Consider the following 13,739-nt stretch of genomic DNA (forward strand, 5'->3'; position numbering starts at 1 on the left):
ATTCTTTTCCATCGTCGCCGTCCAACTCGCCGTCGCCGAGACCGTAGCCTGTTACCCGAACCATTTCATAGAAAGCCCTCTTCAAGACGCTTTCGACGCCACAGGTCCGCGCGAGAACCACGACTTCCGCTGCATTGGATTTACTTTCCGTGGTGAGATCCGCGAGAGAAGAGGACCAAGCATTTTCTAAGAGTTTCAAGGCGAACGCACGATACGTGTCGAAACCTAACCTGGTTGCTGCGCGAAGGATAGCAGCCAAGACTTGGAATGCAGGGGGGACGAAATAATAATCCCTGTAAGTTGTAGTAAATATCAAACAAAGATGGAAAGATGAAATCCTTACATCGGGTTCTTATCGAGCTGTAGTAATGCCTCGAGGTCTGTCGGCGTGGTGTTCGACAGGTGGTATACTATGCCATGTTCATCCCTTTCGACTACGACACTGTCGTCCATAAGCACATCTTGCTCATCCAAGAGGTTAGCAAAAAAAGTTGACTGATCAACGAGCCTAGAACGGTGGAGTTTGAAGAGCACGCCTCCAACCTCGAGGACGGTGTTGCCATCAAGGATCCAGAATTGTTCGTGTTTGTGCGGCACAGGTGCAGCTAGTTCCAACTTTGAACGCTTTGTGGGGCGGAGGTTCTCCCTTGGGATATCCTCTTTACCACTGTGAGATGATTCGATCGAAGCCCTTCTCTTTCCCTTGCCGTTATTCTTGTTCCTGTCCCCATCTTCATCGCCAGGAGTAGCGGAATGGGATAGAGTCGAAGAGCTACGAGGCTCAATCGGCAGAGCCCGTGGCTTCGCCTTGCAAGCCACAGGACGTGGACGTTTGGGCTGCGACAGTGAGGGGGAAGATGCGACATTATGAATCGCCATCGGCGACTTCGAGACATTCAAAGAGACAATGTCCTGTGAACGGATAGCAGAAACATGAGCAGAGCCTTGCGCCCGACCTTTCTCAAAGGTAGATTTCGCAGGCTGCGATGCCGAAGGACGCGTCTTTGCGAGCATCTGAGACACGGAAGGAAAGTCGGGCTCGGGAGAGGATTCCAGCTCTGCCTTTAGCGGCAAATCGCCCTTCAAGGAAAGATCAATACTCGGGTCCAAGGGAGTCATAGGGTCATACGATGGTAGGGGGAAAGGTTGAGATTGAGAAGGCGCGCAGGGAGGTGGTGAGGGAGATAGAGTACTCTTGAGGCTACATGGTGAACTCCCTTTTGATTTAGCTCTAGGCTCGTTGCTGTAGCCAGGCCTAGGAAACACTGGTAACGACCTTGCAGAATTAGTGTTTGCTGCTTCGATTCGTTTTTCAGAGAAGCATGAACTGAAGCGTTGTCTCCATGGTTGTTTTCAACCTTTTCGTCGCTGCCTTCAAGTTCGACGTTTGTTTTCAGCCTCATCTTCATCTTCACTTTCACCTTCTTCGTCTCGTCTTCGTCGTCTTCTTCGCCTTCATCGCCTTCCCCTTCCACTTCACCTCGGCCTTCCTTCACTTTCTTCGTCTCCACCTAGGTCCAAGTCGCCTTCGCGTACGGAGTAGCTGTTTCACTGGCAGTGTAAGTCTTGTCATCTTCAGGTATATAATCTTCATCGTCCATCATCTTCTCATCATCATCGCTATCGTCATCAGGTCCCATTAAAAGGTCGGATGTCTGTGGTTCTCGATATTTCGCGTTGTTGTGAACATCTGCATATTTTCTGCTTTGATAGGATGACGACTGCACATGATCTTGTACTGACGAAGAATGGCCAACGAGACCAGACGCCGACGGCGATTTACCTGTGGCCATTTTTGTGTGTCGCGTTCAGCCCGGATGGTAGTGCAGAACTACTTAGATGCCGGTTATAACCGGCAAAACTAATATAGGCGCCCAGGCAGGCCCACAGCTAGTGTTGCCGTCGAGGCGAGTTAAACTCGAGAAATCGATTCGGTTCGAAACGACCAAATCGTTTCAACTCGAAACTCCGATTTGAATCGAGTTGCACCTCGTTGGGTTCGAGATTTACAATCGATTTGGTGTACTTAATATCCATACATCGTAATCCCCTGTGAATGGCCCCAGGCCCATATGAATATCGTTGAAGCAGTACATCAATGAAGGAAGGAAAACACGCATACGCCACTTTCGATGAGTGCGTTTCAATTTTTTTCACTTATGAGTCACTTTCATAGACCGAATTATAGTTGTCAACCCAAGCATCAAACTTGAGTGGTTGAAGGAAGAGCACTGGTAGGCTGAGGATGTCGAGAATGCTCGAGAATGGATGCTGCAAGCAGTTCGTCGTTTTTTTTGCGAGTTACTATGGACGACGTGATTTTGGGGTGCAGATGACTTTCGTTTCGTATGTCCATTAGAGTTGGCGGAGACCGAGACCCAGCTGGAACTATCCACGCCCTCGGTATTACTATCGCGGCAGTGCTTCACCACTCGACAGCAATTGCCTCGCGGGTCCTTATCGGCTGGATTTGGCCGCATGAACAACCTGAAAGTCAATGTGCGGCGCTCATCTTCTACTACTAATAGCACTATCCCATCCGACTCCTACCATCATCGTCTCTGAACCATTGGTAGACTCCCCAACACTAGAAACCACGGAGGAACGCTCCCGCCAAGGAACTCGAACTTGACAGGAAGGATGCCGAACCGAGTTTTCTCGTTACGAAGAGGCAGGTATACTACATGAAACAGCTGAACGGACAACAGATATTGTTCGTTTTCTTGGGAGGTCATGTGATATATTTCTGTCTGTAATTCACGAGGTTAACAGGTATCATGTCAGCAAAAGAACTTACATTTCCGCTTCTATTTCCGCGTCGCTATGGATGTCCTGCCTGCTCAAGCTTCATCTTACCTTCCGAGCGCATATTTTCATCCAGCAAAGAGACCTGCACTCTACGGCGCAGCAACTTATCTCCGGCCACACTTGAAGCATTACAGGTCCTAAAGTTCATTTACAAGCAAGACCGCCTCAATTTTACGGAGGACCTGGTGGCTGACGAGCAGGACTACACAATATCTGACCTGTGACTCCCGAGCAGTTGACGAGTTAATGGCTGCTGGGAATCTTCGCGAGCTTGATGAGTTGCTCCAGAATGCAAGAGACATTGATTATAATTAGTATACTTGCTGTCGTGTACTAGTAAACTTGCAAATAATTGTTGTTCAACGGTCATTGTGGGCACGCAAAATCCCTGGCTTCTCATTGGTTGGACTATCGGTCCGTATAACTCCGAACTCGTTTCCAAATCGCGAGGTGAACGAGGTGCAAATCGTTTCAATTCGTTAGTCCGATCTGTGTCGATTTACCACAATTTTCCACCTCGATTCGATTCGATTCGCCTCGGCGGGCAACACTACCCACAGCTTATATTACGGTTACGGCATCCCTAACGATGACTCATCAATATTTGTTGCCCTCGTCATCCTCGCCATTGTATTTAACCCACCTCAACCTCATCTAGAATAGCCAGTGGTATTATTCCTTTATCGATCCGACCCACCTCGTCATAACCAAAAGCATTTTCCTCGAGCACTTCAACTTCGTTAATGCTCTAGGAGCAAGACCTTGAATGGGCGATCGGAATTGATTGGAACGTTTTTCCACCAAGAAAAGCCGTTTGCTTGGCCCGCTAGCCAATGGAGCTAGCAGTGACTGATTGTAAGCCTGTAGCTCATCTGAGAGTTTTTAAATCTCGCATGCAGCTAAATGAAGGGGATCTCAAATGATATCTCTGAAGATGGGGAAACACTTTTATATTCTGCATATATTTATGAGCACGAATTCTGATCGATTTGGCAGAATTGTTATTGCTGTCAGATGGCAGAAATTTCGGCAGAATTTGCAGGAGCGTGTTCAATCGATTACGACTATTGTATCCTAACCTGCCGGCAATCATTACCCAATCTCTCACTCATCGCTTCATCATTTGAACCTGCAGTGACCCTGCGCAGCGACGAGGATGAGAAGTTGACGCTCATTCCCGTGCATCTCGTCAATGCTCGTACTCCTCGTCATTTTTCTCTTCACTTACTCGTTGCTCCCTTAGTAGGCCGACCCTGCGCAGAAATAATGAGGTATCTTTCGAAAATTGCCAATATCATTCTCAGTCTTGGCATGTGCTTGGTCAAAGATCCCTAGGTAGGAGGGATCCAGAAATTAATAGTGTCGAGCCAGCCTCCGACCGAGCAAGACTCGCCATATCCCACAGCTCTTCCACCTTCTATATTTCTGTACGAGCTGCTCGATCTATGCGATCAACTTGAATGAAGCTTGCGAGTTGATAGCGTAGATAGGTGGGGCTTTGTAAGCCTATGCGGCTTTGATATATCTCACACTTTGCACAGATCTTCACGTTTTCATAGATATATGCACGGCCCTGCAAAGATCCTTCAGATTTCCTTCTTTGCCTCCTTCCCCACCTTCCGCTCTCCTCTCTGCCAAGTTTTAGTCACCCACCCACCCCCCTTTATAATCTTGCCAGCGTGTTTTTGGTTTGGTCCGTTCCTCCGTGGTCCCATTCATCCCCCCAACCCGAGATCTGGCCTCAGTACGCTCCAGCGGCCTGCGTCTGACCTTTTCGCATTCTCAACTCAAAACGTCAGACTCAGAACGCTTTGTTTCGAACTTGAGCTCAAGTTTTTCAGCAAATATCCTTGAAGAGCCACTAACTTTATCATGACCAGGGTCCAGTCTACGCCCTCGTCCTGGCAACTGCAAGTCTCCATAAATTGGATACCTGGTTGATCTGCTAACGCTTTTCCTTGCTCCTCCATAACAATTCGTGAGTCCGACCCGTCTGCTTTGTTCCCAAGGAGCTTCATACTGACATAATTATACCACGCACGGATATCTGTCTGAGTAAGGTGAACGGTCCAAATGCCCGACGATGATCTCACTATCAAAGGTTGTCTGATTCGTCACATCATATACCATCACATTGCCGCCGATCCCGCGGTAAGATGTCTTTGCGACTGCTCGAAAACGTTCTTCTCCTATCTCGTACTCCTTGAGCCTTCCGTTCTCGAAGTCGAATATTACTCACTATCTCAATGCGAATGTATTGCACTTCGGCGTCCATGTGTCGACCTTTGAACTCAAAGGCTGATTGTTGGAATGAACCCAGAAGACCACCGTCGTGACTGAACTGCAGGTACTAAGGATCGATCTGCCAACGCCATAAAGACAAGTAACGGTCCCTGCACAAAACGAAGTCAAGTGCAGCGAGAATAGGAGATACGACAAAAAAAACTGCTCCCCAGCGTGGCCAGAACAGTATTAATATTGTCCTGTGAGCTATCGCCAGGATGGGAAAATCGAGCTAATGACGATTGATCTGTATGCAGATATGAGTCCGCGGAGAAGGGGTTCAGGAAGGCTAACGCAGATGAATGAGGCACGAAAAGGTGGTTGATATGGCCAGAAACTTGGTTCATACAATTTCATGCGTCCCACAAGAATGACATTAATGCTCAAGATGTTGTCGCCATACAAATACATGCTAGTTAAGCACTATCGGGCCCGAATGTCAGACGTCGGTTATTTGTCAAGACCCATCCATACTTCGATACGCTCCCAAGTTCTCTGACGCATTGTTCTCCAAACTTCTCGTTTTGCGTGCACACAGTCTGAGCACCAGCCCTCGTCCTCGTCCCATTTGATATCGATCAGGGCTTGAAGTCCACAGAAAGGGTCAAACTTGTACTCGGCATAGAGCCCAGAATCGTGAACACGCCTCTCCCAAGCATCTCGCTTCGAATACAGAGACGGACATTTGGGTAAAGCCGAAGACCTCGATTCAGTACCGGCAGTAGGCTCCTTTAGTTGGTTCGGGCATATGAAAGTGCGGTCCACACGCACCGCAACCTGCAACCAGGCCGAGATAAGATGCTCCCTCATGCGTTCCAGACGCCTTTCGTCTGCGCGGCTGATTTCCTGGGGCCGTTCTCCATTGTCTGCATCACATTCACCGTCACCAAGACCATAACCCGCCACCCGAACCATTTCATAGAAGGCCCTCTTCAACACGCTATTGATGCCACAGGTCCGCGCGAGAACTACAACTTCCACTGCATTAGATTTTCTTTCTGTGGTCAGATCTGTGACAGAAGAAGACCATGCATTCTCTAAATGTTTCACGGCGAAAGCTCGATACGTATCGAAACGTAATGCAGTTGCTGCACGAATGATAGCAGCCAAGACCGGGAACGGAGGGGGGGCGAGATAATATGCCCTGTGGGTAATCAATATTATATCAAAATGAGAAAAAATAAATCCCTACATTGGGTTTTTGTCGAGCTGTAGCAGTGCCTCTAAGTCTTTCGGCGTAGTATTCGACAGGTGGTACACTATCCCGTTTTCATCACTTTTTACTACGACACCGTCCATCTGCACATTGCGCTCGTCCAAGAGGTGAGAAAAAAAGATTGACTGATCAACAAGCCTAGAACGGTGGAGTTTGAAGAGCACGCCTCCAACCTCAAGGACCGTATTCCCGTCAAGGATCCAGAATTGTTCGTTTTTATGGGATACAGGTGCAGCTAGTTCCAACTTTGAACGCTTTGTAGGCCGGAAGTTCTCCATTGAGATGTCCTCTTCGCAACTGGGAACAGATTCAATCGAAGCCCTTCTCTTGCCCTTGTCGTAAGTGGGCGGCAGAGGCGTAAGAGGGGAAAGAGACATATGCGAAGGATATTCGGTCATATTTCGTGGTGTTGCAGACCCGACATGAACAATCAGGTTGGTTGTATCATTCGTGTTTCTTTCCCCATCTTCGTCATCAGAAGTAGTGAGAGAAGATATAATGGAAGAACTTGAGTGTTCGATTGGAGCCAGAGGCCTTAACTGAGCCATGTAACGCGGCCGTTTGGGGGAAGATGCGGAATCCTTCATCACCGTTGATTTCTTCAAGAGGTCTGAAGATATATTGCCCTGTGAGCAGGCAGCAAGCACATCAGCGGGGCCTTGGACTTGACCATTCTGAAAAGTGGACTCGGCAGACTGCGATGCCAGAGAATGTGCCTTTGTGACCATCTCAGATAAGGAAGGAATATCAGACTCGAGAGAATATTTCCGCTCTACCTTTGGTTGTAGACAACCCTTGGCGGAAAGATCGATGTTTGATTCTGATGGAGGGATGAATCGGATGATGTCGTATGGCGGCAGGGGAAACGGTTGAGATTGAGAAGGCGCGCGGGGAGGCTCAGTGCGCACCCCAGTCACAGTGGAGCCAGATGGTTGTGCTTTAGCTCTAGATGAATTGCTATGGCCAGACGATATCGGTATTGACCTCGTAGAATTGGCGTCCTCTGCTTTAATATCGGATCTATTTTTTGGAGAAGTATGAACTAAAGCATTGGTTTCATGATTGTCTTCACCGCTATGGGAAGGGTCGAAATGACTGTTGCCAATGCTTTGTTGTTTCGCCGCTTTTAGACGCTGCCGTGAAGCTCGCTTATGTTCGGTATTCAGTGCTCTCATCTTCTGTTCTACTTCAGGATCCTTTTTCTTTTCAATGCACCATAGTCTTTTGCGCTCGGAGTCCCTCTTTTCTGGAGCGATGTGTTGCAAGTCATATCTGTACCGTGGCATGATAAAACTGTACACGTATTGGTGGCACTGTCACGGTGGTGTGGAAGCGGTGGCAAGGAGTAAAGCTTTTATGATTTGATTTTTCATCACTGCATCGTCACATAAATAACCAGGAAGCAGTTATTCCTCGTGATATGGTGACAAAGGGTTCTTTATTTGCCAATCTGCACAAGCCCTGCCTGCCCACTGTCAACGATATTTGGAAACTAATCCGTCTGATGCTGGCCATTGTTCTTCCGCACACTGCTATTTTCATTTCCACCATGACTCGGATGCATGAGTGACCACCTCTATCTTTGCGCTCACATCTTTGTCTCCGCAGTTGTGCACTTTGTCACCAGGAGGGCTGCGTCCTTGCCTTGGCAATGCACAAAGAGCCACTAACTTTGTCATAACCAGGAATGCATCGTCTACGCCCTCGTTCGTCTTTGCTAGTGAGCCTCTATAAATTTGATGCCCAATTGATTTGCTAACGTTTTCCCTTGCTCCTTCGTCACGGTCTGTGTGTCCAGCCCGTCTGCTTTAACACACTCTGCTTGATACGCTCGTGTCACGCACGGATGTCTATCGGAATAAGGTGAACGGTCTAAATATCCGAAGATGATTTCACTATCAAAGGTCGTCTGATTCGTCGTGTCATGTACCTTCACGATGCCATCGATCCCGTGGTTTGTGATTGCTTGAAAACGTCCTCCTATCACATCCCACACGTGCACTCCCTGGGTGTTCCATTCTTAAGTCGAATATTACTCACCATCTCAATGCAAATGTACTTTCCTTTGACCTCCATGTTTTGACCTTTGAAGTCCAGACCGATTGTTAGAACGAATTCAGGAGACCAAATGTCCATGTCATGACTGAAGTTGCAATATCGAATCGCAGCGCAAGGCTCGAACAACTACCACTCGGACAAACACATGCCTCCGAGCTTAGCCATTCGCTAAACTTAGAGAAGCTCTGCAGGTCGTGAACGATATCGCAGTGCTAGTCATCGATAAGACCGCCCATTAATAATCATACTCATATTTCTTTTATTCATTACGAGGTTGCAACATTTCATCATGCGACTAGAAAAAAGACTATGCAAATACAATATCGCTTCGATCCCAAACAACCAGGGGACGAACCGCCACCTCCACAATAAGATGATCCATTTCCAGGAAAGCCACGAGTCTTCAAGTTCAAGTTCGGCACGTCAAACAGCAGTCTGATGGTGGAGAGTCAAAATTAGCAGCCGGTATATACGCCGTAGAAGTGTTCACGTACACCATATCTCGGGCTTGTCTGTTCAGTATCTTGCTACATAATCATTCATGACCAGGAATCCACTTGTCCATGTCACTCCAAAGTTTTTCTCGTATCTTTTTCCACGTAGCTCGTTTTGACCGGATACAATGAGAACACCAGCCTTCCTCCCCCCACGGAATGTCGATCAACGCCTGGGCACCGCACACCGGATCAAATAGAAATTTTGTGTACAGCCCAGAGTCATGGATGCGTTTGTTCCAGGCATCCTGGATGCCATATTCAAATGAACATGTCTCTGACGCAAGTGATGAAAAGAATGAGTCAGACGTTTAAAATAACCAGGAATATAGCAGTACCTTGTGATACGGAAAACTTCGCTTTCTTGTTCCAGGGGGTAGATGTATTGACTTTATCCCCCTGGCAAGGTGACATGCCAATTCGCACAGCGATTTCTGACCAGGTGGTGACCGACAGTTCTCTTATGAGAACCACGCACTTCTGGTCTGCATGGCTAATCTGCTCGAGTCCTGACTGCCCAAGGACGTCGTTGCCATGCAGACCAATCCCGCGTGTTCTGGCAAGTTCATACAAAGCACGCTTCACACCACTATTCACGTCACATGAACGTGCAAGGGCAATAAATTCCGCAGCATTTTCCTTCGGCTCGGAGGTCAAATCTGCCAGGGAGGATGTCCATGTTTGCCCAAGAACTTGAGCTGCCCAAACACGATACGTTTCGAAGCCCAAGGCAGTCGCAGCACGGAGAATGGGGGCGAGAACTGATAATGGGGGAGGTTGAAAGTAATATTCGCTAAAGATAGTCAGACTGATCCATGCAAAGATAATGATATACGTTACATTGGGTTATCATCAAATTTCAAGAGAGCCACGAGGTCGTCCACCGTAGTAATGTTACCGAGGTGGTATACCATCACCTTGCCATTATTTTCCACCCACACATCGTCGTTATTAGGGAAATCATCTTTGAGGTTATGTTCAAGAAGCTGTGCGAAGAATGAAGACTTGATGACCAGCCTGGAACGATGAAGCTTGAACAGCACCCCATCAACCTCGATGAGAGTATTGGCATCCAAAATGTAAAAAGTTTCGTGATTTTGAGCGGTAGCGCAATCAGATCTAGCCCGCTTGAGAGGACGTCCTTGGCCAGGTTCACTGCTAGTCGTTCCGGGGGCCCCTCTCTTTTCCTTAACCTTGCAATAATTCTTTGCATCGTCCTTGTTCACGCATGCGGAAGTTGTGCAGTTATTTGAGACCTTCTGAAGAGCTGTTGACGCCTGCTCCATGTCAACGCTGTTGATCTGCATGCTCAACGGTGGTGGCTTGGAGCTTGAAGGACCGTGTGTAGATAATATCTCCTGATCCAGTTGGATAGGAGAGTCAGCTGCTTTGAAATTACCTGTGCTTTCATGCGGGGCTACACAAAACCGTGTCGGTTCAGGAAGCTCAGTGCTATCAAGAGTGGAAAACGAGTGGACGGAATCTGCCCTTGGGAGGGGTTGTACATCTCTTGATGTTTCTGAAAATTTGAGGGGCTCGCCGAACACGATAGCATCTTCATGGACATCACTGCATTGAAAGAAGACGACCATTATAACTTAGCTAGTATACCTTTTACACATGTGAGACTTTTAGTATTTAGTGAACAAAGAGTAAATGTAACTTACGAGTAGATTTCAAAGCTACGAGCGCTGTGTGTGGTGAGTGTTCTTGATGAGATTCTAGCGCGCGTCAGTCGCTGAGATCAGAGTGACGTTATGCCATCATGATATTACGTCACGCGTTGCTAGAATCATGTGATATATATAGTTTGAAGTAATAAAGCACAAAAATAAAACAGCTCTCCCATGCCCGTTGAACATTATGACGGCCTGAGGTAGGCTCGAGACCAGCCTGGACTACGTCAAGATTTCCCACTCTCAAAGGACGTACATCAGACTGGTCACGAGTCTAGGCTTGAGGTACATGTCGCCCTATCTCCCTCCCTCCCTCCCTACACTATCCATGTCTCTCTACACCTCCTTCGCAGTTGCAGGCGCAGGCCCCACAATCGGTGGCCGTATCGTGAAGGCAAGATTCAATAACTATTGATTGGTATTTCCTCAGTTTATCTGACTGTTTACTAGGCTTTGCTTGAGCGAGGCGCGTCAGTAGTTGCTCTCGCTCGACCCTCGAGTACATCGACAGCAAGCCCACTCCTCGAGGGCGCAAAGATTGCCACGGCCGACTATGCTGACGTCAAAGCAGTTGCCTCCATTCTCCGCGAGCATAAAGTGGAGGTCGTGATTTCTGCATTGGCATACGGCGCATTACCTGCGCAGTCTACTATCGCTGACGCTGCCAAGGAAGCTGGTGTAAAACTTTTCGTTCCCTCTAGAATTCGGTCTGCCTACGGAGGGAGGCAAGGGTGGTCACCTGGTCATCAAATCACAGTTTGCTGGTGAGATTTTTTATTTTGTGCCTGGTTTAGTTGGAAGTCGTTAAACGCTCGTGGTATTGTAGACTACCTGAAGTCATTGGGCATTCCTTCAGTGCGCTTCTATGTAAATACTCGTTATCCCATACATCTGGCAGAACTAGTAACACCTTTTGACACAGACCGGGATGTTCATGGAGTTCCTCCCACAGTTCGCTGGAGTTGACACCGGGAAGTTCATGGTCCTTGGCAAGGGTGATGCTTCCTTTTCTACCACTGCCTTGGAAGACGTTGCAGGTATTGTGATAATCATTTTTCAATGATCATACATAATGACATGGGATACAATCTAGGTTTTACCGCTCACATTCTTACATCCCTCCCACCGGCTAAACTCCATGATGCTACGTTCCGCATCGAGGGAGAACGCACATCCTTCAATAAAGTTGGCGCCCTATATGCATCCAAGAATATTGCAGTAGAGCATGTCACCTCCCTTCCCGAAGGATACGTTAAGCAGACTCTTTTGCAAGGCTTATTTGAGCAGGGCCGAGGCAGCTCCGGGTGGGACAACTACGCCGACAAGGACATCCCGGAGAATGCTCATAGCGGTAATGCACTATGGCCTGGGCACCAGTGGAAGAGTGTCAAGGATGTGTTGGAATTGTAGAACTCGAGGGCTGCTGCTGGTTCATCTGCATCTTGAGTCGTTGTATCACAAGCCCTCTCTAGTCTGAGTTGCCCTCAGCCGTCTTTACGTTCAACCGTTCGACATACATCATTCTCTACATAATATTTATCTAGTGTGAATGACTTCTGAAAATGTACGAGTATGCCTAAAGACTGCACACTAGTTTGCCACCAAACCCCCACTCTGCTGTGTGCATTGGTCACTCAAATAAGATGGCATTTCAAACTGCTGGATTTGGCTCGGTAGACTCGCAAATTGCATCAACAGCCCTGCAGCCATGTGCCAGCCAATATGACAATGGAATGCCCAGAGCCCTGGGTTGTCGGTAATGAAGCGGATGGCGATCCAGCCATAGCCGGGAAGAGTCAATGTGTCGCGTCTCGGCGGGTTGGTCGTATTGAATTGCGACACCCCAGACTGGTAATCGCCATCACCTTCACCAAGAATCCAGAATACATGCCCATGAAGATGGAATCTACACGGTGCGTTAGTCACAAGAGACTAGGACTGATGTATAATCAACGGCACATACGGGTGGCTAGCATCATCGTAGTTATTCAAGATTAAGTCAACGACAGTGATATTATCATTGGTAATGACAAGTTGGCTTGAGTCGAAGGTAGTCTGGATCCCGAGCTTTGACATCTGCAGCAAGGTAGGATTCGTGCTCTCTGCTTGCCAACTCGTGCTGTTCATGAATGCCAGCGTTTGCGTTCCGCCAGATTGAGTTGTTTGCTGAAAAGACATGAAGATTTGAACGGTGTCCGTGCTATTGGGTGGGTTCATGGCAATTTGGGGTACAATCATTGTGCTGTTGAGGTCGAGACAAAGGGAGGGGAATGCGTCCGACCAATCCTGGGTGTTTGGTGTCGTTGGCGAGGCACCGTATGTCATCGTAGCCAGCACCATCGTGTTGAGGTTTGGATTACTGAGTTTGTAGCAAGTGGCCTGCATCTCGGCGCGTACGTTGTACGATCCTGCTGTCTGATTTGTCGTCAAGATAACAGAGTAGCGCTGTGCGACGTGTATAGGGACACGGTGCACATCCACAGGTACAAGAGATGTCCCGTCTGCTTCAACAACGCTCAGCACGTGCGAGTCTACGCTGAACATGAACTCCGTCAGTGAGCCCATATTAATGAGACGAAGCCGATAGCGCAAATTTGGTTGAAGATCGAATGAGGAACCGTTCATCTTGCCGTTGATGAGACCGCTATCCGGGGGAGGTTCTGCTCCAGGGTTAACTCCACCATAGTTGGAGCCATCGATTCCAGCAGAGCTCAAGTACTGAGTGAGTAATCCGGAAGACATCACATCATACCAATCTAGAAAGAGAGTCGCCCTGAGAACACAGACAAAAAAAAATACCGATACGAACCCGAAAGTATGACAAGCGCCTCGCGGTCATATTGGCCATAAATAGGCTCGCTGAGAGAGTGAATTATAAGTGGACCGTAAATGCCATCTGTGTACCTTGTTTTGTTCACGTTAGCCTCAAAAGGAAACCACCATGTGCTGCAGATGTTTACTGTGTAGATGCATGGGCATGATACCAGAACGTTCCGTACTGGTTCGGATTAATGGTGAAACGATAGGCTAAATATGTTAGACTCGTGGAACGTGGTCACAAGAAGTAAACCTACTAAAATTCATTCCCGGAGGAATAGGGCACTGAGTGATACCGTTGGTACCATCCATGTAGTTGGTCCCGTTTTGAAGTTGACCATGCCAGTGAATAGTGGTGCCATTGGGTAATTGATTGAAAACATTAAC

At 47.9% G+C, this 13,739-nt stretch overlaps 1 protein-coding gene across 1 annotated transcript; it reads left to right on the forward strand.

Moving 5' to 3' along the window:
• The first annotated feature begins 1,979 nt into the window (after nucleotides 1-1,979).
• DFJ58DRAFT_831740 (uncharacterized protein) lies at nucleotides 1,980-3,352 on the forward strand. Its single transcript, XM_041392221.1, is given in 8 exon segments — nucleotides 1,980-2,136; nucleotides 2,269-2,280; nucleotides 2,362-2,557; nucleotides 2,640-2,717; nucleotides 2,785-2,993; nucleotides 3,052-3,166; nucleotides 3,178-3,314; nucleotides 3,331-3,352. The coding sequence occupies 5 exon segments, from the start codon at nucleotides 2,269-2,271 to the stop codon at nucleotides 3,121-3,123; spliced, it is 567 nt and encodes a 188-aa protein (XP_041234775.1). The 5' UTR covers nucleotides 1,980-2,136; the 3' UTR covers nucleotides 3,124-3,166; nucleotides 3,178-3,314; nucleotides 3,331-3,352.
• Nucleotides 3,353-13,739: the final 10,387 nt, after the last annotated feature.

The sequence above is a fragment of the Suillus subalutaceus genome (assembly GCF_016647625.1).
Source record: "Suillus subalutaceus strain FC151 chromosome Unknown DFJ58scaffold_611, whole genome shotgun sequence".
NCBI classification, from domain to species: Eukaryota; Fungi; Basidiomycota; class Agaricomycetes; order Boletales; family Suillaceae; genus Suillus; species Suillus subalutaceus.